Source organism: Gobio gobio, assembly GCF_949357685.1.
Source record: "Gobio gobio genome assembly, chromosome: 5".
NCBI lineage: Eukaryota > Metazoa > Chordata > Actinopteri > Cypriniformes > Gobionidae > Gobio > Gobio gobio.
In genome coordinates, this window is record NC_137101.1 from 51,620,059 (window position 1) to 51,646,986 (window position 26,928).

Sequence of the window (26,928 nt, forward strand, 5' to 3'; positions counted from 1 at the left end):
GACCATTAGAAAGCTGCAGCTCATACAGAACGCTGCTGCCAGGATCCTGAGCAGAACCAGAAAATATGACCATATCACACCAGTCCTCAGGTCTTTACACTGGCTTCCAATTACATTTAGGATCGATTTTAAAGTGCTATTACTTGTATATAAATCACTCAATGACCTAGGACCTCAATACATTGCAGATATGCTGATTAAATACAAACCCAAAAGATCACTCAGATCATCAGGATCAAGTCAATTAGAAATACCAAGGGTTCACTCAAAGCAAGGAGAGTCTGCATTTAGCTATTATGCCAGCCGTAGCTGGAATCAGCTTCCTGAACAGATCAGATGTGCTCCAACAGTAGCCACTTTCAAATCCAGACTCAAAACACATCTGTTCAGCTGTGCATTTACTGAATGAGCACTGTGCCACTGTACATGCTTTGTCCGAACTGCTTGCATTTTAATTTATATGTTTCAATTTAACCCTGTTTTTATTTTTATTTTTAATTATACTCTTTATTTTTATCTTTCAATATTTTTAGTTTGTTAAGGCTATCTGGGTGGAAGATGTTGAGAGACGGGGAGCGATAAATAAGGGGGGTGGATAAACCATAGTTGGATGACTGATTCTGTGGTAAATGCAACGTGATTTAAATTTTGTTTGAGATATCACGTGGGCAAGGAGGCCGTGCTGTGAGCCGGTTAAAACCAAAGAAGCAGACAGTCAATATGGGGAAGTCCCAAAGTAAACCTGACTCTCTATTTTCTTCCACCACAGATAGGGGTTTTCATCTTTATTTTTTATTTATTTTCATTCATATTATAACTGTTTTAATTCTCTTACGAATATTTTTATTTCATTTCTGTGTAAAGCACTTTGAATTGCCACTGTGTATGAAATGTGCTATACAAATAAACTTGCCTTGCCTTGCCTTACAGTACATCACAACTAATCCTTTGATCAGCTGTTAAATTATCAACACAACAAATTTGATGAAATCATATAAAATTGTGGTCAGATTAAATTATACATGGAGTCAGATTTGAGAAATTTGATCTTCACATTTTAATTAATTAAAGTGACTTTTCCAGAAGTGCCAGAAAAGACATACACGCAGAAGTCCTTCAACCAGCTGCTGGATTTCGAAATTTGAGCAAGTGGGCGGAGCTTACAATTATAACATAGTTAATTATAATTATTAAATATTTTAAAACCATTTACCTCAGTATCTCCAGCTTACAGTTTGGACTTGTCAGTCCATCAGAAAGAAGCTTCACTCCCGAATCCCGAAGATCATTGTTACTCAGGTCCAGCTCTCTCAGGACAGAGTTTGAGGATTGTAGAGCTGAAGACAAACTCTCACAACACTGAGCAGTGAGATTACAACTATGTAGTCTGTGTTGAGAACAAAACAAACAGCAATAGTAATTCTTATTAGGTACCATTTACAATCTGGAATTTGAAAGAACCTTTGACTGTGGTGATGTGAGCAAAGCTAAAACAATTTTCTCAATTATATCATCACACACATTACATGTATTATTTTTTCTGAACAGTCTAGGACAGGGGTAGGCAAGTTTGGTTCTAGAAATCCACTGTCCACATAAACATACCCAAATACAAATGTCTGCCGCTCTTAAACCTTATGGTCTATATTTATGAAGTCAAAATAATGGCACATGGATTTGCCAAAGAATAAAGTATTTCAAAAGAAAATAAAGTTCCCTTTCGAAAGGGAACTCTCGCTGCGTCTAGCTGACGCTATGGGGAACGCCCTCAACGTGACTGGTGTCTGAAGCTACTATCGAATCACGGCAAAGTCTTTGACCGACGTCAGCCCATGACGTCATCAACGTGCGACCCGGAAGTATAAAAGGGCGCCGTGCCAACACATACACATCTTTCTCGTCTTCAGGGACTGTCTGTTTGAACTGCTATACGAGTTAAGGTAAAACAAATTCAATTATTAATACACACAAGTGTGTATTTACTGCCTGGGATCAAGAGCATGCACAGTCAAGTTAATTTGAAGTTGTTTGTGTATGAGTGTGAGCGGTTTTCAATCTGAGATCGCTCCACTCTAGTCTGGCTTTTTTCCTGAGGGAAGAAAGTTTGGCATCTGGGACTGGATGATGCTGTCCCGCTCAAGCTGAGGCTGAGCGTTGGCATACATCATGGGTTCTCAGATGCAGCTCGCCGATCGTCGCGACGATCTGGCGGCTAACGAGACTAAACAGCAAGTGCTCTTAGGGATGGCTGGTGAGAGTGGTATGAATCCTCTCAGCCACCTTGACCGTGTATGCTGAGCTGATGAATGTTATGGAACGTACTGCAGGCAGGCTGCTGCTGCCATGTTGGCGCGTTAGAGGAGAGATCGCTCGTGATAGATTGCACGATCGATTTCTTCTTGGCCATAAACCATCAGCTCAGATGAGCCTTCCATTCCTTCTTGATCTTCTTACAGAGATCGAGGGGGCATGGAAGAATCCATATTCGCCCCAATATTCATCAACATCAGCGTTTTAACTTCGCTGATGTCGAGGGGATAGGGGAATATGGATATGTGTTGAGGCTACCGACTGGCGAGGAAAGTTTGCGAACTTTTCTCGCATTTCGTGGGCATCAACACTGAAGAGCTCAAACTCTGCCTCTCTCAATCACGTTGTGCTTTAATGGCAGGGGCATACACGGCAGTGGGTCAGGCTGGTGCTGCTTTTCACACCATGGCGGTGTTTCAGGCATACCAGGTGGACCTGCTGGAGGATCTCGACCAGGGGGCCGGGCTGTCCCCTGAGGCGGTTGCTGAGCTGCGCCGCACCACAGATCTGTCTCTCCGGGCCACCAAGCAGACTGCTGCTGCTATCGGCCGCTCTATGGCGGCTATGGTGGTTACGGAGAGGCATCTGTGGTTGGGCCTGGCTGATATCGGGGAGAAAGAAAAGGGGTTTTCTCCTCGATTCGCCGGTTTCGCCTACTGAACTTTTCGGCACCTCCGTGGAGGCGGTGGTTGGAAAGTTCAGGGAAGCGAAGGCGCGCTCAGCGGGATTTAAGACATGCATACCGCTGAGATCCACGCCCCCACCCAGGCAGGCGGGACCTGGTCCTTCACGGTCTGAGGACCGTAGGCAGGACCAGAGGGCTAGCGTCTCCTCTCGTGCCCCCCCTCCTTGGAGGAGCAGGGCACAGAGGAGATGGGATTCCCGTGGGAAAAAGGATCTAAGGGAGGTGATCCAGGACAAACGTTCTCAACGAAGGCGTTGGTGATGGATCACTTCCCTTGAGGGCGATTACATCATAGCCCCCTCCTTTTTAATGTCTTTTTATGACTTTTACCCAGGCGCTTCTTACATCAGGCCTGAGGCGGGCCTATGGTGAGTAGAACTATGTTCTGATGGCCCGCCCGGACTTGCTCAGTGAGAACGCCCCTTCAGGCATTCAAGGGCGGTAGAACATGGTGGTGAGAACTGCACAATGAGTCTTCGCTCAGCATGCCGCAGGTGAGAGTGGTCATTTTTGTGTGTTATACTAAAAATATGTATTTCTTACAGACCCCAGGTTCCTGTATAGAGTTGGGTATTCATCAGAGAGAACTGTCTTTCCCCTGCTTAGTTAGGCTTTAACACAGCACCATTATCTGGGCTGTGTATGTGAGCGTGTGTTGGCTTTCCCTGGTTGGTCAAGATGGCGCCAGATAGGCCACCGCTTATGGTTATCAGAGAGTAGTGAAAAATATCATTAATCATTTTGAGAGTAGTGTTTAGGCCGCCGCTCTTTTCTTTGAAATGTTTGCGGATTACTAGGCGGTAGCACACTTTTCTGATAGAATGTAGTGTTTGTCTACCGCCTAGGGTTACTATGTGTCTTCGGTTCCCTAAGCCACTGCAGGTTGGATTAGTTTGTCTCGGTTACGACTGAGCGCTACGGCGTCAGTTGGTATGTGGATGAAGGAGGCGCGTTGCTGAGGCACCGTCACCTTTTTGTTGTACTTAGATCGGAGGCCTCCTCTCATTGAGAGTCGTTGGTTTAAATAGCAGTCAGTTTGTTTGTCTGGCAGTTATTTCTCGTTTTTGCGAAACTCGTACAGCTTGTAGGCTTTTACAAGCCTCCCTGGAACAGGTCCCCATAGTAATGGGTAGCTATCATGTGTTAGGCCTCAGCAGGCCTCCATGAAAACGAGCCGTAGGGTCTAATATTACTACAACCCACATTTTTCAAATATGGCTGTCCCAGTTAGCAGGAAGGATTGCACCGTTCTCAAGAGTAAACGGTGACAGTGGTAGGCCTTATCAGGCCTCTAGTAAGGCAGGTGACAATGCTTAAGCATCAAGGTACTACTAGCCTAGCTGGCTATCAGGTTAAATAGGGGTAAATACGCTCTCCTGAAGGTCAGCTGTCAATTGTAGGCCTCAGTAGGCCTCTTGAACAAGGCGCATTATCAGTTGGAAGACCTCAAACAGGCCTCACTGGAGGTACCGATGTGCGCATCAGGACAGCTAGCCTGGAGGCTATCAGGTTATAGGCCTCATCAGGCCTCCCCGAAGGCCCGCTGGTAGTTGTAAGGCCTTACTAGGCCTCCTTGAGGGTGAGCTCTCAGGTTGTGATCACTACCAGAGGCAGGTTGTAGGCCTCATCAGGCCTCCCTGAAAGGCCTGCTGTTAACTCTAAGACCTTACTAGGCTTTCCTGAGGGTGAGTTCCCAGATTGTGGTCGCTCTCAGAGGCAGGTTGTAGGCCTCATCAGGCCTCCCTGAAAGCCTGCTGTTAATTCTAGGCCTTAATAGGCCTCCCTGACTCGAACAAGGTAGTAGGCCCATCAGGCCTCCCTAAGGTGTTCCTGGGATCCAGTCATCTGAAACAGTTAGCACGCATTGCAAACAGGTAGCAGGCCTCTCCAGGCCTCCCTAAAGGCTGGTTATCAGGTAGTAGGCCTTAACAGCCCTCCCTTGAGGGCGAGTTCCTTAATCAGGATGCTCGAAAAGCCTGTGTAGCTTGACTGTCGAGTCCCAGATGGTGGTCACTCGAACGAGGTAGTAGGCCCCATCAGGCCTCCCTAAGGTGTTCCTGGGACCCAGTCATTTAGCACGTATTGCAAACAGGTAGTAGGCCTCTCCAGGCCTCCCTAAAGGCTGGTTATCAGGTAGTAGGCCTTAACAGGCCTCCCTTGAGGACGGGTTCCTTAAACAGGATGCCCGACTAGCCTGCGTAGCTTGACTGTCAAGTAGTAGGCCTCCATTAGGCCTCCTTGAGAAAACAAGGGTAACCTCAGCAGGCGGTATTGCTGTCAGGTAGTAGGCCTCACTAGGCCTCCCTGAGGACGGAGTCCCGAGCCAGGATGCTTGGGTTTCCAGCATGGCTTGCGGTTAGGTAGTAGGCCTCTATAGGCCTCCCTGGAATACCCGCTATCAAGTAGTAGGCCCACAGGGCATCCTTGAAGGTGAAGTTCCTGAGCTAGGCACTTTGATTACCAGTTCTCTGTGAGAACTTGTGGTAGTTGGGCCTACAGCTGGAGGTTACTCGCCAGGCAGGCTCAGCTGCTCCCCTCAATGAGGGTCGTCTATGAGTGCTCAGCCGCCTGAGCCTGGTCAGACGGTCGTAGGCCTCTCATGAGGCCTCCCTGTTAGATCAGTCATTAGGCCCTTTCGGCCTCCCTACTGCTTTGAAACACAAGCACCTGGTAGATCCTTGATTTGAGCAGGCAGACTCCCCTCGATAGCAAGGGTTGAAAAGCACTACGCTGAGTATTGCTCTCTTGGATAACCCGTCTCTGAGTTCCGGGCTAAGTAAGACTGCCTGTGTTTCAGTCCCTTAGTTTGGACGCCCCTTGGGCACCATCCAGAGGCTCTGTTTTGAACAGACAGGGTTGGCTAAACCGAAGTGTCCATAACACTTAGGGCACCAGGTCAGGCCTCCCTGGTGGCACTCGGGAGAACTTTTTCCCGAGTAGTGACTGGCTGGGGTTCCTTCGGGTCCCCTAGCCACATTCCCTTGAAGGGACCCCTTCATTGGAAGTAGTGGTCCCGGGCCTTCGAGCTGTCTAGATGGAACTCCACGCAGTGCGTTAGGGTTCCGTTTAGTTGCATAGCTTGGGCTATGACCGTAGGGAGTGCTGTCACTGTCAGCCCAGGACCTGAGGGGGAATCGCTCAGGTTTTTCTATGAATTACTTGAGTTGACAGTTGTCACTGCCAATGGGCAGACACTCCCCTCAGCATGCCGGCGTTGGTATATCGTTCCCCATAGCGTCAGCTAGACGCAGCGAGAGTTCCCTTTCGAAAGGGAACGTCTAAGGTTACGTATGTAACCTCTGTTCCCTGAGAACAGGGAACGAGCGCTGCGTCGCGTTGCCATGCTTCAGGGCATATCTGCCATACAGTCCCTTCAGACGAGAAGATGTGTATGTGTTGGCACGGCGCCCTTTTAAACTTCCGGGTCGCACGTTGATGACGTCATGGGCTGACGTCGGTCAAAGACTTTGCCGTGATTCGATAGTAGCTTCAGACACCAGTCACGCCGAGGGCGTTCCCCATAGCGTCAGCTAGACGCAGCGCTCGTTCCCTGTTCTCAGGGAACAGAGGTAACATACGTAATCTTAGACGTTTTGCAAACAAAAATAAAGAATTGCAAAAGAAAAATTAAGTATTGAGAGAAAAAAATAAGTTTTGCAAACAAAAAATAAGTATTGCAAAAGAAAAATAAAGTGATTTCATTTGCAACGCTCCTTTAATTCTGAAAGTGCGAATTTGCGATACTGTTTCCCCTTTGCGCTTCACTTTTCTGTGTGTTTCACTTCATGGCACTGTTTTGTCATGGGGGGTGGAGTCAAGAAACTGGGGTGTTCAGCAGACATGATCACGCCTCCCTCCGAGTGACATCATCTTTTTAATTTTTTTATACTGTTGTCTGTGGTCAACTTATGACGTTTACATGGTTTTTACATTCAAAAACATCATAATGAATAAGTAAAAGGCTATTTTCTTCCCTGTTTTGAGCCTTTCTCCTGCCTTGTCAGTACACATGGGCAATTGTTTTGAAAACATTGCACTTTGCAGCAACCGGAAGGATTCGCCCACAGGGCTTGCAAAATGTATTTATCAAACAAACACAATGATTTATCTCATCCACCCACATCTGCCCTTTCAGTAGCTCCGTTTTTGTGTTGTGTTATACTTCTCTCACTTTGTACATATTACAGAATTTCTCTTTTTAAATATACCATGGATATGGCGACTTCTTTTTCTCAAACTGGTGCTGGAAAACTTATTTATTCAAAGAAGCAATTGATTTCTCACTGCTCAATGGGACGCGCCGGTATTGTTCACCCAATACCGTAGGAACTGAGGCGGAAATTCCGGGGATGTAGAGCAGTGTGAGATTTGCCGTACTAGGAAAAAAAGAACAATTGATCTCTTTTATTCTAATGTGAGAGATGCATATAACGCCACCCCTCTGCCACCACTGGGAAAATCTGAACATTGATACTGTTACAGCCCCAGTATAAACCACTTGTGAGAAGACAACCCAAAACCACACATTCATTTAGTAAAAAGGTCACCTGAGGCAGAGGGGATGCCCTGAGGGACTTTTTTGAGTGTACTGAGTGGACAGTGATGCAGGAACCTTATGGCTAATCATCTACAGCTGAACACCTCTAAGACCAAAGAGATGGTGGTGGACTTTCGGAGGCTTCACCTGCAACCGATATCCATAGAGGGGCGGGCAATGTTGAGGTTGTGAGGACCTGGGACTACTGCTTGATTATAAATTGGACTGGTCTGAAAGTGTTAAATCCCACAACAGGAAGGGGCAGAGTAGATTAAGATTATATTTCTTGAGAAGGCTGGTGTCTTTTAACATCAGTCAGAGACTGTTGGTGATGTTTTACCAATCCGTTGAGGCCAGCATCCTCTTCTATGCTGTGGTATGCTGGGGGGAGGTATTAAGAAGAGGGATGCTATGTGGCTGGACAACCTGGTCAGGAAGGCTGGCTCTGTGGTTGTGTAGGGTTTTAGGGTTACATATTATATTTAAATCAAAAATTAGCTCAATAGGGAATTGTGGGTATTAATATTTAGGGATTTATGATTAATCATAACGGGGTTATAATCTAATCACCAATCTCCAAGATGGGAATACCTCACCTCGGTATTTATGCAATATAATATATATATATATGGTTAACAATAATTTATTGTAATTAACTACAGATATATCTATATTAAATAATCACAGAATAACCTCAAGGGAGTTGATTCAAAATTCCTCTCCGTTCCGTTTAAAGGACGAGCGGAGATTCCTTATCCACTCACCAGGTCTATTCTTCCTACCCAATTTTCGGGAAGTTTGTCCCTCTGGCCACAAAGGACAAACTTTCCGAGTTATGGTATTAATTAAAGCATTCAACGATGCTTATAAGAGCTCGTAGCTTAGATCTGACATTAAAGGGACTCGTGTTCCGTGAGCAAACAATGACAATCAAAACGTGAATATCATGGTTTTAATAAAGATTAATACTACGATTACATATGACTACATAAAGAATACATGTATTTACAGAATAGTGGAAAGTAAAGAGGAGGATGAGGGGAAGGGAAAGGAAAGGAAGGAGGGTAAGATCGTGTCCGATCCGACACCTTCCCAGACAAAACCATTGGAGCCAGCAAGAAATATCACCTTAAACAGGGGTACAATCTTTAAAACGCATCTAAATTTCGGTAGAATTGATACTTGCATGGTTTCTTGGTGTTGTGTAAAGCAAGATGCGTGCGTTGGCGTTTCTCAGAGAGTTTGCGCGATGAAGCGTTCTCTCCGTTTGGTTCTTCCAGAGCTTCGTTGGTCCGCGGGATTTTTAAAGGTGTCGTCTTGGAAGGGAAATTCATCTCGTCCAGCTAAGTGCGTCCGCTGACTGCGCCGCGGAGCGCGTCGATCTTCAAAGGAAACATCAGCTTGGCTGGACCGCGCCGGCTCGCAGGTCGAAAACCCGCGAGCCGCGCTGATGAGATGGGAGGAAAAGGAAATTTGTCTCGTCCGGGGTTCTTGCAAGATGACTGAGCACCGATATGCTTGTGTTACTGTCTTTTGAGATCCATTAAACTACGCCCACTTTCCCGGCGGCAACCAATCGTTGGTGTGAATTTCAGGCGGGAGAGAGTTTCTTTGTTCTGACTTTATTACTCAATGGAATGTTCTTGCCGGGAGCCAGAATTAGTAAAGTTTCGCTCAAAAAGGGCTAAACCTACTAAAAGGTACATCTCATAATCATCTACTTTGCACCACTGACTGGGACAAAGAAAGAGAAACCTTTAGACATCAAACATGCCTGTGTTTAAATGCATGAAAGACAGTGTATCTCTTTTACAGAGCCATTTTGAGCATTTAGGATTAACATCACACACACATACAAATATATACTTTGTGGTCAACATACATATAACACAAGGGTCATCACATATTTCTGGAATGGTTAAATTAAAGGCTAATATGAAGAGGAATACTTGTGTGTGTGTGTGTGTCTGTGTGTGTGTGTGATAGGAATCTATTTGAAGTTCCTCACAAGGTGATAACGGCACGGCCTGCGTTGTCTCTGCTGGTCGTAAGGGTGATAGTGCGGCCATTTGGCCAGCCTCAACTGGCACCACTACACTCATTTATATGCTAATACTAATTCATAGGCAGAGCTGTGCAAAAGATCTGCATCTCTGGTGTTTCTCGAACGACCCACCACTTTGATCTCATGTCAAGAGCGACTCCAGACGCTACAGTCCCCCTTTGTCATGTGACGACGTCCGGTTGACCTCGTCGGATGACAGTTGTCGTTTTGATCGGATGGTAGTCGAGTGGGATCATGATGGTCAGATGGCAGGTGGATCATGGTGGTCGAGTGGCAGGTGGTTTCTAATCGTTCCAAGCCTTTGGTTCCTCAGGCTGAGGGTCCATCCTGATGAGGTTTGGCCTTGTCTCTGTCTTGGTACCTCCCTTCCGTGGGTTTCGTTTGAATCCCAGGAGGAGAGAGGCTGTGTTCTTGGTCATGGACTCTCGCATCTCGTGGACCCTCTTGACTAGGATGAAAGCCAGGCCCAGTGTCAGGGTGTGGCATGATGCTGTAGCAAGGTAAAGAGCTGTGTCGATGAGAGTGATGTCAATTGGCTAGGACCCCCTTTCTTAATCTTTAGTTCCAGTTCTGGATCTAGAGTGAAGTTGTGATTCTTGAAGAAGGATGGGGTTTCCAGCTCTGACCAGTACTCTTCACTTGGGAGGTATTACGATGCCAGATCATCAAGGTGGAGGATGGTACCCTTTGGTACGTGAATCCACACACTCTGGTCGTTTGTGTCTCCTGGAGTAATGGTCACTCCACGGCAGATAAGGCAGGCAGCAGCCAAGTTCAGGTCTCTGACCTTGTGCAACAGGTGTCGAGGCAGCAGGTGCCATGACGGTGCGTCACCTGTCATCCTGAAGTCCGTCTGTGTGGCGCAGGTTTCTGCTTGTGGTCTCAGGAAGTGGTAAGGGGTCTATGTGGCCTGAAGAGGGTTTCAGACTGACCTAGTGCTGGTGACAGGAGGGAAGCAGGTAGTTGTTAGCCTCTCAGTCACGAGAAGTCCGAAGGATCGGAGTTCTGCTCTGCTTCTTGTAGCCGTGCTGTTGTGAGCTTGCCTGAGCTGTGTGTGGCAAGGAGTTGGAAGCTTGTCCTTTGCAGTCCTCATCTGGTGAGTCCTGTTCAGGGGCTATTTTGCTGGTGTCAGCAGCTCCTGTGACCCTGAGATAGTAGTGTCCAGCTGTCCTTGTGCCGCCTCCGCTTGACAGCTGCGTGAAGGGTTTGGCAGAGGGCGTTGTTGTCGACGGCTGTGGGACATCCTGTGGTGTGCGCAGGGTGGACGCGCTGTCTTCCGTGGCTCCGCCCAGTGGCTTGTCTGGTACTTGGCGTTTGCCATAGTGACAGTTCTGCATGTGTTTGATCTGTCCAGCTGCTCTCATGGTTCAACAGCTGTCTGAGCCACTTCAGGTGTAGTTTGTCAATGTGCTGGTGAGCAGTGTAAGTTCTGACAAAACTAGAGTCTCTTGTTTGATGCAGCAGGGTCGTCTGACACCCAGTCACAAGTTCCAAAGTAGACACATGAGTTGATTCATGCGGGGTGGCTCTGATGGTCATGAGCACCAATGGACGTTTCACATCCCAGTCTTTCTGGTTGGCAGACACATACTTTCTCAGCATGCTGGCCCCAGCTCAATTGGTTCATTCAACTTGGTGTCGTTGGGTGCTCAAAGACATTCTACTCACTTGGAGAACTGGCATACAACTGTGAGGAAGTACTTGTGGTCCCTCGTCGATCTGGGAAGGGATCCCGCCCAGTCTATTTGAAGGTATGACCACGGGACTGTGACTCTTCTGCGTTGCAGGGGCTCTGGGGTTTGGGTTTGCCGGTTAGGATTGTCAGCAAACCAGACACTTCTCTGACATACTCTGACACGACTTGCTGCATGCCAGGCCAATATTTCACTTGCTTCTGTGTCTTGTGGCTCTGGTACCGTGGTGTCCGGCACATGGTGCGTTGTGGGCATACATTTAGCATTACCCCCCTTTTGACACTGTGGCATCACAAGCTTTAGCGCTGTGAGGGCGTCAGAGGCATCCCCCAGAATGTTTGTTTTCTCACGCAGCATGTGTTTGCCGTCATGCGGTCGTCTGAGGCCTGTGGTAGCGGTGAAGTCAGACATCGTGACAGGGTGGTTGGAGGGGTCTGAGAGGTGGTTACTCATAGCTTTTATGGCAGTGTCAGAGGCTTGCATGTCAGCTGTGTCATTTATGGAAATTGTAGAGCCAGCGTAAGCGGCTGTGATGTTGGAATCGTCGCAGGAATAGTCAGTTTGCTGCGGGTTATCACAGCGCCATCACGGGTGGTTGTGTGGGTGGGAGGTGACCATGGATTGCCGTGAAGTGTGCCAGTCTTGGCCAGGGAATCAGTTTGGTCATTCAAGTCTTTGTCAAGGCCGGGTTGCCTTGAGTGTCCTGTCACCTTTTCCCGGTGGACAGTCATGTCGTGTGTTCTTGTGATGTCATCACACGCGTCGAACAGGTGTTGGGCATGCTTCGTTTCGGAAGATGTTAAACTCGGCTGGTGAGTTGGCATAGCCGATTGGGCACCTGGTGAAAGTACGCTGTCGGTTGCAGAAGGTGAAAGACAGCTGGTGCTGCAGTATCCTGTTCGTTGATTAAAGTACAGACTCTTGGGATGGTCTGGCCTGGCAGGAGGTTTTCAGGCTTGGCAGGAACCACACGGGGCTGTGATGTCAGTGGGGCTCACACTACCTCATTGGTAAAGTCCACATGAGCCTTGAGGCGGATCAAGGGGTCTGCTTCTATGTAGACGTTATGCAGTGGATCTTGAAGGACCAGGATGTGGTGTGTGAGGCACTGATCGTTCCATTTCAAGTTCAAAATGCAGGTGCCCTTGACAGTTACCATGGTTGTTAGGCAGGAGTCCAACGGGCAGTGGGTGCACTTGCTTGCAGATGGAAGGTTGGATGTGTCTTTCATGAGGGCTTTGAACAGTGCTAGACTGATGGCTGAGTTGTCTGCCCATAGTGAGAGTATGATGTCTGTAGTTGTTACATCATTCAGCTGGAGGTCAGTCATGACCTTGGGGCAGTGAAAGTCAGAGTCTATGGTGAGTTGAAAAGTGCAGAGTAGCGAGCTTGAACTTTGCTCTGGTGCTGAGACAGTGTTCTCGCAGCGGGTTGCAAGATTTCTCGTGACCTCTGTGACCTGACAGTCTGGCTCAGGTGATCTGGGTGGCTGGAGAGGCAGAGGTTCTCGTACTTGAGCCCAAATCTTTAGCTGTTTGAAGTCTAGTAGGGGCTGAAAACGATCTAGCAGATCTTTGCAGACGAGAAAGGGGTACGTGTCCATTGGTTAGATGTACACTGGGTGTACCAGACTCATTAGGCCCATCGTTAGCTGGATGGGAGCTATCTGTTCAAGTTGGATCTCATTTTGGCTGTATGACTGCACATTCAACTCACATTTTGGGATTTCAGAGTTCGATTGTTCAGGAAGTGCAGCTGTCAGCTAAGGGAGTTGAGTGACGCTGTCATTTGGTGATGAAGTCTCTGGATCTTTGGACTGTGGTTTGTGCGGTGCTTGGTTCCGTCGGAGAGCAGTCAGGAAGGACGTTGGGTGCCGGTCTTGGTCACAGTCGTAAGCTGTCTGGCCTGTCCTTCTTGTCTCCCTTGCGAGAAGTTCTTTCAGAATCCTCAGGATCTCTGCTGACTCAGATGAAACTGCACCGTCTGGCTCTGGTGAGTGCTCAGACTTGGGTTCGTTTGGGGCGAGCCGTTCCGCCGCTGGCTGTTTGGGCTAGGGGTGCTGCCATTTCTGGGCTGTCGGCTGGCATCTCACGCGGCTCCACCTTTGGGTGGTTAGACAGACGTGGCTTGTCTCAGAGTCTTTCAGAGTGCTTGGACAGGTGCTTAAGACGGGCACCGTGCCAGTTGCGCTGCTCTCTGCTGGCTTGGAACGGTCTTGCCGGTTACAAAGTCTGTCACTGCGTTGTTGCAGGGCGCCCCCTGGAGCCAGCTCTGAACGGTGATCAGAGACAGGGTAAACCATTAGATTTCTCACAGTCTTTTCAGAAACAGTCTTTTTGGTCGGCAGTCCCGTAGCTGTTGGTAGTCCAGCTTTACGGTCTCATGTTGTAAGTGAAAGTTCATACCCTGCAGGGTTTGGGGTGAAAGTTGGGATGTTTCTGGCCAGCTTGTAGAGTTCTTGGGAAGCCATGATGTGCCTGAGCATGATTCTCTGGATTGGCTCCCACCCCCTTTGCTGCTGGTGGGGGCTCGTGGCTGCTGGCTGGTGACAACCTGGGCAGTGGGCTTTCACCTTTTTTTTGAGCTTGAAACTCTTGGCTGGGGGTTTCTTGTCCCACTTGTCAGGGGAAACTGTGTGGTGCGTGTTTCCCCTTGCTGTTCACTGTGCGATGTACATGTGAACTTCAGTTCTCTGTGAACAGTTTCAAGTTCTTTGTCTTGAATAGTCTTTTTTTTTTTTTTTTTTAACCAAATCTTGGACCTTGGCATGGGCGTTTGCAAGTGGGTTTCACAAGCTTTGGCCTTGCTGTTTCTTTCTTTCAGTTCAATCTTTGCTCTTGTTAGGAGAGCTTCACCTCGTTGGAGTTTTTCTTTTGGTTCCTCTTCGGATTCTTTCTCCAACTGCTCTCTGTGCTTGTCTCTACACGAAGTTCTGCCGGGGCATTTTGGAGTCTCTCAACTTCCTCCCGAAGTTGTAGGTCCGTTCCGTCTTTCCGTCCGCGTCAGTCCTGGGTCTCGAGGAGTAGCTGATCTAATCGACTCTGCGCGTGGTCCTGGTTACTACGGGCCTCCTCGGCATGGAGCTTCAACGCTGCCGTTCTTGGCTCAGGGGCTGCAGGTCACCGTGGCTTTAGGCAGGAACGCAGTCGTCCTGGTGCTCGATCAGGTCTCGACGTGATCCCAGCGGCGGTGGGGCTGGATGAATGGGACACACCGCTTACTGTGGGCAAGAGAGAGACAACACAAAAGAGGCCAATGCAAGTCCGTATAGGGTGTAGTGCTTATAGCCATATGTGACTATTTAATTGTGTGTGCAATTTTGGACTAACTGGTGCAGACAGTTAGTGGAATCTAGGCCGTGCACCTGTTGTCTTGGCCGTGAGCGGCCAGGTGGGGCCGATTTGTGTGGGTGAGTGCCGGATTTAAATAACAATTTTGACAGTGCGGTAGCCTAGTGGGTCATTTACTGATACTGGCTGCTGATCGTCAATCTATTATTCAGCTTTCCTTGATGGCTCTCATAGGTTCTGTCTTTAGGTGAACTGGAAGAAACTAAACAACAGAATAGTAGAGTAGAAAAGAAAAGAAAAGAAAAGGGCGAAATATCCAAGAATACTAAGAAGGCACGAAATAAAACAGAATGAGAACATGAGAAGAGATAGATATGGGAAGGCTCTAAGCTTAATACCAATGCTAGGGTTTATGACAGGGCCAACGAGTGAGGGGGCGCTGTTGAGCTATAAAGCCTAGGGGAAAGGTATGGCTTACAAAAAAAGAAAGGTGTGGCCAAACACTTAAGTGACCAGGAATATGTATATTCTAGGGCTTGCAATAAGTGAATGGGCTTATTTAACTTACTATGCCTGGGGTGAATCGGGGTCGCCTCAGGTGAGAACCGATGGCGAGGTCAATCTCGCCGGCGGTCCCTGGACACTCGACCGCGGTGTTCCCAGATCCTCGTCCCTTGGTACCACGGTGCGCCCACTCAAACAGCGTGTGACTTTTAGCATGACTGGGCAGCACTCAGGTAAGTTTGGTCAACGGCCAGACTGAAGAGTTGAAGTTGGGTTTCCTCTGAAATCCCTTTGGAGTCCAAACCGAGGATCAGAGTAATTAACCAAGATGCCCTTGAGCGGTTCAGTTGGACTCGTTGACTTCTCCCTGGAGTGCCCGAAATGCTTAGCCTGCTGCGTGCCGCCGCCAATGGTACGGAGACAGAGGTGTCTGCGATTCACCCACGACCGGTGTCAGTTACGCAGGCCAGGTGACTCCACTCACCGGAACCCAGCCAGAAGACAACCGGAAATTCACCACAAGCACTAGGGGAGGTACTACCTGTGAATATATAAATGGCTAACAAGGAAAACGTGACATCAGCTTAAGCTTAAACTTGTTTTAACCAAATTCAAATAATTCTGTAAAGTGGGTGAGGTAAAAGACTATTCAATAAATAGTACTAAAACATAAAATGATGATAATGTTGGTAATTATCAGAACAACATTGAAAAAGGGAGAAGTGGAATTAATTAAATTAATCTATTCGGAAATGGAGCCAAAGGAGAAGAGAGAGAGGAGAGCCAACTTTTGAGAGTGCCCAGCAGGGGGCGTGCTACTGATAAGTGGCTGTCGCAGGCTGAAAAGAGAAGGCTTAATTTAAATTCAGGTTCAAGCTTGCTTAAACCAAAATTTAAATAAGTGCAGGGTATCAGACTGGTATGAAATGGAAGAAACCAATTGATAAACAAATAACAATAAAAAGGGAAGAAAAGAACAGACAAGCAAAAGTAACTCAAATTGAAACAATGAGAAAGAAAGGGAAACTGACTTAGCAGGAGATGTCCCAAAAGGGGTCCATTCCCCTTAGGTAGCATCACTGGCTGAAAGGAGAACTTAATTTAAATTCAAATTCAAACTTTGTTTAAACCAAATTTAAATAAGTGTGAGAAGTCATTGAACCCGAAAGATTGAATGACTTCAAACAATAGCAATAACAGGAAATAAATGAAAATAATTATAATAGTAAACAAATAAAATAACGAGAGTTCGCTTGAGAGAGTTTAATAAGGCAAACATCTGCAGACGTCCACAAGATGGCGTAGTGGAGTCAGGCGTGGGTAATTTGAGAGGTGCAGCACACCTAGCGGGCTGCCCCCTTGTGTTACTCGGAGGTATTACACTACCCAAAATTAGGTGATTATGAAGCTTGAGCGTCCGACAATGGGGAGGGTCCAGCTTCCTAACGCAGCAATTTAACTGCAATCACAAGTGTGAATAGAATTTGTTTTCAAATTTCCTTTGTGCCAATTTTGAAGCACAGAGTGTGTGGACGGATTTATTTACCGCATATACACACAAATGTAGAACAGAGCATTTTCTCTGCAACAAATTTTAACGTGATCAAGGTTAAAATAAAATACTCCCATTCACACATCAAGCAGATACTGGCCAGCAGTTTTTTTTTCTGGTTGATTTGTGCAAGGTGTGCGTTCTGGTTAGCTATGCCAAAACTCCACCTAAGGGGGTGAGATCGCTAGCGATTTATAAGGCCTTTTACAAAACGAATAAGAGGAATACGCTCAAATCGTCATCACGCTGGGAGAAGATTTCTTCGTTCTAACAGGTGGCATCACGCACAGGTGGCATCACGCACAGGTGGCATCACGCACAGGTGGCATCACGTTGAAAGAAGATTTCTTCGTTCTAACAGGTGGCATCACGCACAGGTGGCATCACGCACAGGTGGCATCACGCTGAAAGAAGATTTCTTCGTTCTAACAGGTGGAATTGATAATATTAAAATGTTCTGCAAAAGAAGTTTTTTTCCCTTTACAGAGACAGTTTTAATATTATGAACTGCAGTTTCTTTTTAACAATTAACAGTGACCAAAATGTTTGACCAAAATAGACGCTGTTAACATAGGACTAACTGAAATGAGCTTTGGGCTTTTCAGTTACAGATACATGAGTTCGCGATTGCGACTTGTCTCACTGAAGCGCGCATATAAGACAACAATTAACACAAATGATATACGCATAAAATTGACAAAGTTGCTCACAAAACAGAGTTTAGAATGTGCTCGAAATATTCTCCACCAAAAATATGTAGGGTTTTAGGGTTACATATTATATTTAAATCAAAAATTAGCTCAATAGGGAATTGTGGGTATTAATATTTAGGGATTTATGATTAATCATAACGGGGTTATAATCTAATCACCAATCTCCAAGATGGGAATACCTCACCTCGGTATTTATGCAATATAATATATATATATATGGTTAACAATAATTTATTGTAATTAACTACAGATATATCTATATTAAATAATCACAGAATAACCTCAAGGGAGTTGATTCAAAATTCCTCTCCGTTCCGTTTAAAGGACGAGCGGAGATTCCTTATCCACTCACCAGGTCTATTCTTCCTACCCAATTTTCGGGAAGTTTGTCCCTCTGGCCACAAAGGACAAACTTTCCGAGTTATGGTATTAATTAAAGCATTCAACGATGCTTATAAGAGCTCGTAGCTTAGATCTGACATTAAAGGGACTCGTGTTCCGTGAGCAAACAATGACAATCAAAACGTGAATATCATGGTTTTAATAAAGATTAATACTACGATTACATATGACTACATAAAGAATACATGTATTTACAGAATAGTGGAAAGTAAAGAGGAGGATGAGGGGAAGGGAAAGGAAAGGAAGGAGGGTAAGATCGTGTCCGATCCGACACCTTCCCAGACAAAACCATTGGAGCCAGCAAGAAATATCACCTTAAACAGGGGTACAATCTTTAAAACGCATCTAAATTTCGGTAGAATTGATACTTGCATGGTTTCTTGGTGTTGTGTAAAGCAAGATGCGTGCGTTGGCGTTTCTCAGAGAGTTTGCGCGATGAAGCGTTCTCTCCGTTTGGTTCTTCCAGAGCTTCGTTGGTCCGCGGGATTTTTAAAGGTGTCGTCTTGGAAGGGAAATTCATCTCGTCCAGCTAAGTGCGTCCGCTGACTGCGCCGCGGAGCGCGTCGATCTTCAAAGGAAACATCAGCTTGGCTGGACCGCGCCGGCTCGCAGGTCGAAAACCCGCGAGCCGCGCTGATGAGATGGGAGGAAAAGGAAATTTGTCTCGTCCGGGGTTCTTGCAAGATGACTGAGCACCGATATGCTTGTGTTACTGTCTTTTGAGATCCATTAAACTACGCCCACTTTCCCGGCGGCAACCAATCGTTGGTGTGAATTTCAGGCGGGAGAGAGTTTCTTTGTTCTGACTTTATTACTCAATGGAATGTTCTTGCCGGGAGCCAGAATTAGTAAAGTTTCGCTCAAAAAGGGCTAAACCTACTAAAAGGTACATCTCATAATCATCTACTTTGCACCACTGACTGGGACAAAGAAAGAGAAACCTTTAGACATCAAACATGCCTGTGTTTAAATGCATGAAAGACAGTGTATCTCTTTTACAGAGCCATTTTGAGCATTTAGGATTAACATCACACACACATACAAATATATACTTTGTGGTCAACATACATATAACACAAGGGTCATCACATATTTCTGGAATGGTTAAATTAAAGGCTAATATGAAGAGGAATACTTGTGTGTGTGTGTGTGTCTGTGTGTGTGTGTGATAGGAATCTATTTGAAGTTCCTCACAAGGTGATAACGGCACGGCCTGCGTTGTCTCTGCTGGTCGTAAGGGTGATAGTGCGGCCATTTGGCCAGCCTCAACTGGCACCACTACACTCATTTATATGCTAATACTAATTCATAGGCAGAGCTGTGCAAAAGATCTGCATCTCTGGTGTTTCTCGAACGACCCACCACTTTGATCTCATGTCAAGAGCGACTCCAGACGCTACAGTTGGTACACAGCTGGACCCCCTCATATCAGTGGTTGAGAAAAGGTCTCTTAAGAAATTCTTATCTATCAGAGATAATGCCCATCACCCTCTATTTAGCGCAATCTCTAGGCAGAAGAGTATGTTCAGTGGCAGATTACTGATTACTGCTCAACGGACTGGTTGAGGAAGTATTTTGTCCCTCAGGCCATAAGGCTATTTAATTGCTCCCAGTGAGGAAGGGGTGTAATTAATTAATTAAATCATTGTGTATAATGCTGATACAGTTAAGTTGGATCCTTTCTCTTTTTCTCTCTCTTTCTTTAATGCTAATTGCTGTATATTAGCAAGTAGATTTGTGTACAATTACTATTTTTATCAGGTGAATTTAGATTGTTGGTACTATTGCTGTTAAGTGTTTTTTTTTTTTTTTTTTGTGAGTTGTGATGTCTTGTGTTGTGTATCAGCTACTGGATGCTTTGAATTTCCGGTAACACTTTACAATAAGGTTCATTAGCTAACATTAGTTAACTACATTAGTTAATATTAACTAATAATGAACTGCACTTATAAAGCATTTATTTATCTTTGTTAATGTTCATTTCAACATTTACCAATGCATTATTAAAATCTTGTTAACATTAGTTATACTACGGGGCCGTTGAATGCTTGAATCTGATTGGCTGATGAACGTTCTGAGGTGTGCAATTATTTTCTGGGAGATGCACAGCGAACGTAGTTCCAGGCAGCTCTCTTGACCGCATTACAGTTCCATATCACTTCGCATAGTTAACTGTAATAACGGAAATTGCAGGACTAAAAAACAACAATATGACAGACGATTTTCCTAAAGTAAATCGTAATATTTACAGTGAATATAAAACGTTCAACAACTGGGCGGCAGCAGTATTATACAGTCCAGATGAAAACCAAAAAACGGAAGCGGACACCTAAGGCAAGCTTTTCAGTCTCATTACTGAAATCACACGTGCTCGCACACGCACTACAGTTTGCACAAAAAGGTGTCAGCGTTGCCCTGACGATTTGATCAGTTCGCCATATAGTGGAGCTACACGTGACATTTTTTCACTAGCGAGGTAATAACAGCGTTGTTTAGAGACGCACAGAGGCAGCCTAATTCACACAAGCTCTCTCTCTCTCTCTCTCTCTCTCTCTAATAACTTTATTAATAACTGCAGTAGAATGCTATCAACGGCTCAAGCCTTCGTTAACAGCTTTAAAATGACGTTTCGGAACTAGCAAAAGAGCTGTTGGATGAGACGCGGAAGAAATAGTCCTACTCACAATAGCGATTTAAGTACAAAAACCGGACGAATCCCTTTAAATATATAATCGGATCGATGTCTTGAGGTGTGGTAACCGTAGTATAAGCGGAATAATTGACTCCGGGCCGTTCAATTATTAGAATGATAATGCACACCCGAGGTGTAACGGCCACTCCGCTTCGCGTCGTGACCGCATCACCACCTCGGGTGTGCATTATCATTCTAATAATTGAACGGCCCGTCGTCAATTATTCCTTACTTAATGCACTGTGAACTGTTTTTGTATACGATTGTATTTTTCCTTCAAATAACAAATCAAGATAGTGAATAACGCATATCAAGAAAGGAATGTTATTTCACTATTTAAGATAGCCTGTCAGGCAGGCCGGTGATACATTTTGGTAGCCCGACTGGAAAACACATTAGCCCCAGGGACATCGGGCTTTCCGAGCCCTGGCCCGTACATTTTCGAGTCTGATCCTGAATTGCAGGACAATGAACCAACAACACTTCAAATAGGATACTCCTGTGTTATTTATCTATTACATGTCATACGCAAGTTGGTGGGCGGCGCAAGAGAATTAGGTGTTCTTCTTCTTTGGTTGAGGCAGTGTTTCACTGTTCTCTGACTTCACAGGGAAGAACATTCGCAGATGAATCGTTTGCTTAGCTTTACTTTGACTAACAAGGACGTTTTCAGCTCTGAAAATTTTAGAATATTCTAATATTACAATTACATTCTATATATCAAAAGCTCAAGCGAAAGTTGATTTCTCAATGAATGACCCCTTTAAAACAATCTTCACATAAAACCATTATAATAAATTGAATATTTACTTGTGGCCTTCCTATCTGTCTAACTGAAATACAGAAATGTAATAAAGTTATCTTAATACTTTGCAGTCTTAAATGCATAAATAATAAATTCATTATATAATTAATCCGTATTAAAGCTACAATTTTGTCTGTTTCCTTTGTTCTTTGATTAACTTTAATGACAGACATCAGTAACTGCTGTCACTTTAAGACCTGCCGCTGCCGAACACTACGCAAGATGTTATTTTACTCATTTAAGACTGCTCTTATGAGAATACTCGACAAAGCTGGCATTTTGGCATAATTCTGCGTGTTATTGTTTGTTCAAGCGTGAAAGAGTCTTATATGATTCTGGCGCGCTGTCTATTCGCCTGATACTGGCGGGCATCTTTCTGTGCATCGTGTGTGTGTGTCAGGACATTCACATGGCAGCGCGTTCTCTTCTGTTTTGCACCTGAATGGTTTAAAAGCATTTGTATGAATAAGGGCGGGATCATATTATGTAACGCTAGCCAAAGGATGACAGAAAAACGATGCTGCATTGTATTAAATATTATATATAATGTGTTGAACTGAAAGAATTAAACGCATGTGTTATTGCAGTAATTTTAACAGCACTAATATAAATGAATGTAAAGCAGACTCTTACAGTGCTCTTCTGGTGTTTTTGATCACTGGCAGCAGTCTCATCACTGCTTCATCAGATCTTCTGTATTTCTGCAGTTCAAACATCTCTTGAGTCTCTTCTGACATGAGGAGCACAAACACCAGACCTGACCACTGAGCAGAGGAGAGATTCTGTGCTGAAAGATTTCCTGAGCTCAGATTCTTCTGGATTTCCTCCACAAAGTCTTTGTCTTTCAGTTCACTCAGACAGTGGAAGAGATTGATGGTCCTTTCCACTGATTTCTCCTTCTCTATTGTCTGTTTGATATAATCAACAGTGTTTTTCATTTTCTCTGTTTTGAGTTCTAGTTCTGGCAGTAGCTCCTTCAGGTCACTCTGATTGGACTCCAGTGAGAGACCCAGGAAGAACCGGAGGAAAAGATCCAGGTGTCCGTTCTCGCTCTGTAAGGCCTTGTTGATTGCAGCCTTATGAAGCTGAAACAGTGGCTTTTTGGACAGTTTCCATGTCAGTTTTTCTCTCCAGGATTGAAGGAATAGGTCAGCTTTCTCATCTTTGCCCACCAAAAACACATAGAGAGCAGCAAGGAATTCCTGGACACTGAGATGTACGAAGCTGAACACACTTCTTGCTGAAGCAGCCTTTTCCTCCTGAAAGATCTGAGTGCATAACCCAGAGTACACAGACACTTCACTGACATCTAGTCCACATTCCACAAGATCTTCTTTGTAGAAAATCAGGTTTCCTTTCTCCAGCTGTTGAAAGGCCAGTTTCCCAAGCTTCAGAATAATCTCCTTAAAAGATCTGTCATTGGCTTTAGTTTCAGGACTGTATTTTGTTTTCATTTGTTGTAGCTGAGTAAGAAAGAAGTTTATGTACATCCCTGTGAGAGTTGTTGGTGTTTTGTCATTGCTCTCTTGATCCAGTAGAGGTTCAAGAACAATGAGGGAGATCCAGCAGAAGACAGGGATGTGACACATGATATAGAGACTCCTGGATTTTTTGATGTGACTGATGAGTTTTCTAGCAACCTCAGGTTTGCTGTTTTTGTTGAAGTATTGCTCTTTCTGCTCATCATTGAATCCTCGTACCTCTGTCACTTGATCAATGTAGTCACGGGGTATCAGACTGGCTGCTGCTGGTCTGGATGTGATCCAGATGAGAGCAGAGGGAAGCAGGTGTTTCTTGATCAGGCTTGTTACTATATTACTCACTGTTGTTATTTTGCGAACATCTGTAACTCTTTCACCCTCTTTAAAGTTCAAAGGAAAGCGGTATTCATCCAGCCCATCAAAGATGAACATGACCTTACCATCACCTTCAGGAAGAGAGGGCAACTCTCTAAAGAAGTATTCATGAAGCAGTCCCATGAGACTGTAGTTGTTTGTGATCAAATTTAGCTCACGAAACGGCAGAGGTAAAATGAAGGCTATATCCTGATTTTCTGTTCCTTCAGCCCAGTCAAGGATGAATTTATTGACAGAAACTGTTTTTCCCACCCCTGCGATCCCCATTGTCAGCACCTTTCTGTTTTGTTGATCCTTATGGACTTTGAAAATGGTATTGCACTGGATTGGTGTGTCATTGGCGTCAAATTGTTTGCGATTCAATTCGAACTGTCTCACCTCATGTTCATTCGCTCTTCTTCCAGTCTCATTCTCCACCACATATAAATCAGTGTAGACATCATCCAGATATTTCTTATGACCCGTCTGTGAATTACCGATCAATATCCGCTTGTGGTCCTGTTTTAATTTGTCTTTCAGTCTGAGGCTAATCTCATGAAGGGCAGCTTTACTGCGTTCTTCAGCTGAGCCTTTGAGAAAGAGGAGAAAAGTCAGCAAAGAGCAAAATATAAATTTTTATAAAATTGTAATTGTTATATTTATAATAAAATATTTATATTTATTATAAAATATTTATATAAATTCTAACCTGGTCTTTGATTTCTATTACAAAAAAATTAAAACCATACACGTGTGGTAACTTGAACACTGTGCTTCTACTACATTCAAATTAATCACACTCATACTTCAACAGTGTTTACATGCACAATCTTACACACATAATGCTTAAATTGACAACATGTATGGTCATGGAAATACTTTGACTCATGTAAAGTCACATGAATACCTTGTTTTACTAATTTTATTTCACGCTAATGATATATAGTTCTAAACATATTTATTTTAGCTTGAAATAAGGTTGTTACAATTAATATTTTTTGTTACCAGTGAAATGTTATACTTCTCAACACCAATTTTGATACCCCAACAAAAACTAGTACTAGCCTAACTAGGGTTGCCACCTTCAGTGTGGCAAAATAAGGGACACCCATTCACGACACGCCCCCCCCCCCATCCCCCCCTCCCCCGGAAAAAAATAGCCTAAAAAACAATTGCATAAAGGACAGAAATAAAGAATACGTCATGAAATGATTATTTCAACCTTAACAACTTGACAGCTCAATAATAAACCATAAGAAAACATAAGATCAAGTACGTGAACTTGCAACAGAACACATGCATGCTATATTATTTTACATTTGATTGTTTTATTTAATTCTAAAGAACTCTTAGCCTATTTGGTGCACTTATGACGCCTCATGAATCATGATGTCCAAACCTGTATGAGTTTCTTTGTTCTGCTGTACACAAAAGAAGATATTTTGAAGAAAGTTTGTACCAGGCTGCTTTGGGGGCACCATTGACTTCCACAGTAATCTTCCTATGTGTTCAACATAACAAAGAAATGTGTACATGTTTGGAACAACTTGAGGGTGAATAAATGATGACAGAATTTTCATTTTTGGGTGAACTGTCCCTTTAAGCCGTCATTCTGAACCAGTAGGCCTAATCACTTTTTTGAATTTTAAAAATGTTTATTTTCTTTGAATAATTTACTTAAATTATGACTATATTATCGTGTAATTATTTGTCCCATTTTTATCTAAATATTTTTTAAATGTCATAAACTTTATATGACAGGATTATTTATTATGTATGATATAGCCTAGCTAAATTATAAATTAATAATAACATTTATTAGGCTATAATCTATTAATTAACCTGTCTAAAAAATAATAATTCTGTCTGCCAAGCTCTGATAATGTATTGGAATATTATATTAATATATTATCCATTAAAAAAAACTATAGGCCTACCTTAAGCACGGATGTGTCTGTCACATAGACCGGTCTGTCACCAAAGTCAGTCAGTCTGAGACACTGAAATGCTTCTCATAAAGTGTGCAGTTGGCCTGAGGTTCATCATGAGTTACTGGACAGACCCATTGATACCTTTTTGAAATTAATTCAGTTCTATATCTGGAGATCCTTTTGCGTTCAAACGGTGGACGCGACGCAAGCTCGACATGTTTTTTTAAAAAACCGCGCAAGTTTTCAGGCACACTGGCACAGCGCATGTTCTCGAGACTCCGCCGCTATGGCAACAAAGCCCGCAATCACGCACAAATGAGCTCCTGTACTACTTATTGTGAAATTGATTTGTTTATATTTGCTATCAGTATTCTCCACACTGCAAAATCCGCATGTGTTTATTGAACTATGTGTGGACCTGTGTAAAATACGGGACAAATCGCGTCCCGTATTGGTTTGATACGGAACGCGTCATTTTGCTTGTAAATACGGGACGATTCCGTATTTTACGGGACGGGTGGCAACCCTAAGCCTAACTAACTAACTAACGTAAGTAAAAAATATTCTCAGCTCTCAGGCAGAGCAAGAGTATTGAATTGAGTTCTCTTTCACAGTTTATTAAGCTTGAATGGTTTAAAAAATCTCTTGTTGGGCACTTTCATGAGGGAAGAGCACCACAACTTCAGATAATCCAAAACCAATTGATGGTTTATCACTCATCCCTAAAAACTTGGTTTCAATTAAAAAATTTATATCGTGTCTTGAAATCAATTTGGTGTAAGCACCATCTATTGTTCAACCTTAAAGGGGTGGTTGCATGCGATTTCACTTTTTTAGTGAGTTAGTGAGTAATGTTGCTGCTTGAGCATAAACAGTATCTGCAAAGTTACAGCGCTGAAAGTTCAATGCAAACGGAAATATTGTCTTTTAAAGTTATGGCAGTTTATTGCCTACAAAAACGGCCGGTTTGGACTACAACAAGCTTCTTCCCAGTTTGGTAACATCATAAAGCTTTGCTATTACCATAAACACTGTCCCCACCAAGGGGTAATCCAGCCCCCGGAAAGCGTACCTTCCATGGGGCAGCCATTGCTAACCAAGCCATCACCTGCTGTTAGCATCCCATTGACTCCCATTCATTTTGGCCTCACTTTGACAGCGAATATCTTTACATCTGAGGCGTTTAAACACTCCATTTGTCCATTGTTTATTTCTAAACAAACTTGACAATGTATAAAATGCTCCATTACCTTGTATCTTACACTATCGCCCAGTAGAAGCCGTTTTTGTAAAAAGTAGGCTAACGATTGCATCATAACCACGCGACTCCGTCGCGCTGTACTGTACAGACCCTAGGAGAAGCTCGTAGGCAATCTTTTACTGTCTTTGAGGCAATCGGGGGGACGTGGAGGTATAAACGCAGATAGAGATGTCGCAAATCCTGCTTCACGAGTTTGTGTAGCCATATAATCTTAGTGAAAGTGGTAAACAGATTTGGCTTGCTGTCTGCTATAGAGGGGCCGGAGAGGATATTATACCCAAGCTCCGATTGCCCCCCTATAACAGGCAAAATTGTACCAAAGGAGGAGCAGGGGAGGAGGAGGGATGCTGCAGGAACTAAAAATTGGAAGAGGTAAGCTGCTGGTTTTATACCTTGGTATTAATTGGAAGATTAGATGGGCGTACTCCTCCCGAAATTACGTTTAATAACTTCACGAGTTTGTGTGCCCATATAATCTTAGTGAAAGTGGTAAACAGATTTGGCTTGCTGTCTGCTATAGAGGGGCTCGGAGAGGATATTCTACCCGAGCTCCGATTGCCCTCCAAAAACATAAATGCAGAATCAGACAGCAAGCGAGAATTCTGGGATTTAAACTGATTACTTGAGGAATTTGCATAATTATTCCAATAGT

The 26,928-nt window shown here is 44.3% G+C and overlaps 1 protein-coding gene across 3 annotated transcripts in view; it reads right to left on the reverse strand.

Annotated features, from left to right (window-relative positions):
• Positions 1 to 26,928, reverse strand: part of LOC307126561 (protein NLRC3-like) — a gene marked incomplete at its 3' end in the record, with an annotated part of 127,614 nt that overhangs the window by 66,134 nt on the left and 34,552 nt on the right. For 2 of the 3 annotated variants that reach the window (XR_013816505.1, XM_079817157.1), the window contains exons 5-6: positions 21,883 to 23,674; positions 1,214 to 1,387 (exon numbers count right to left, since the gene is read on the reverse strand). Coding sequence is in view for 2 of the 3 variants with exons in the window: in XM_079817157.1 (XP_079673283.1) it covers positions 1,214 to 1,387; positions 21,883 to 23,674 (1,966 nt within the window). Of the gene's footprint in view, positions 1 to 1,209; positions 1,388 to 21,882; positions 23,675 to 26,928 lie in introns of those variants that run through there. The other variant, XM_079817158.1, reaches the window with a different exon arrangement.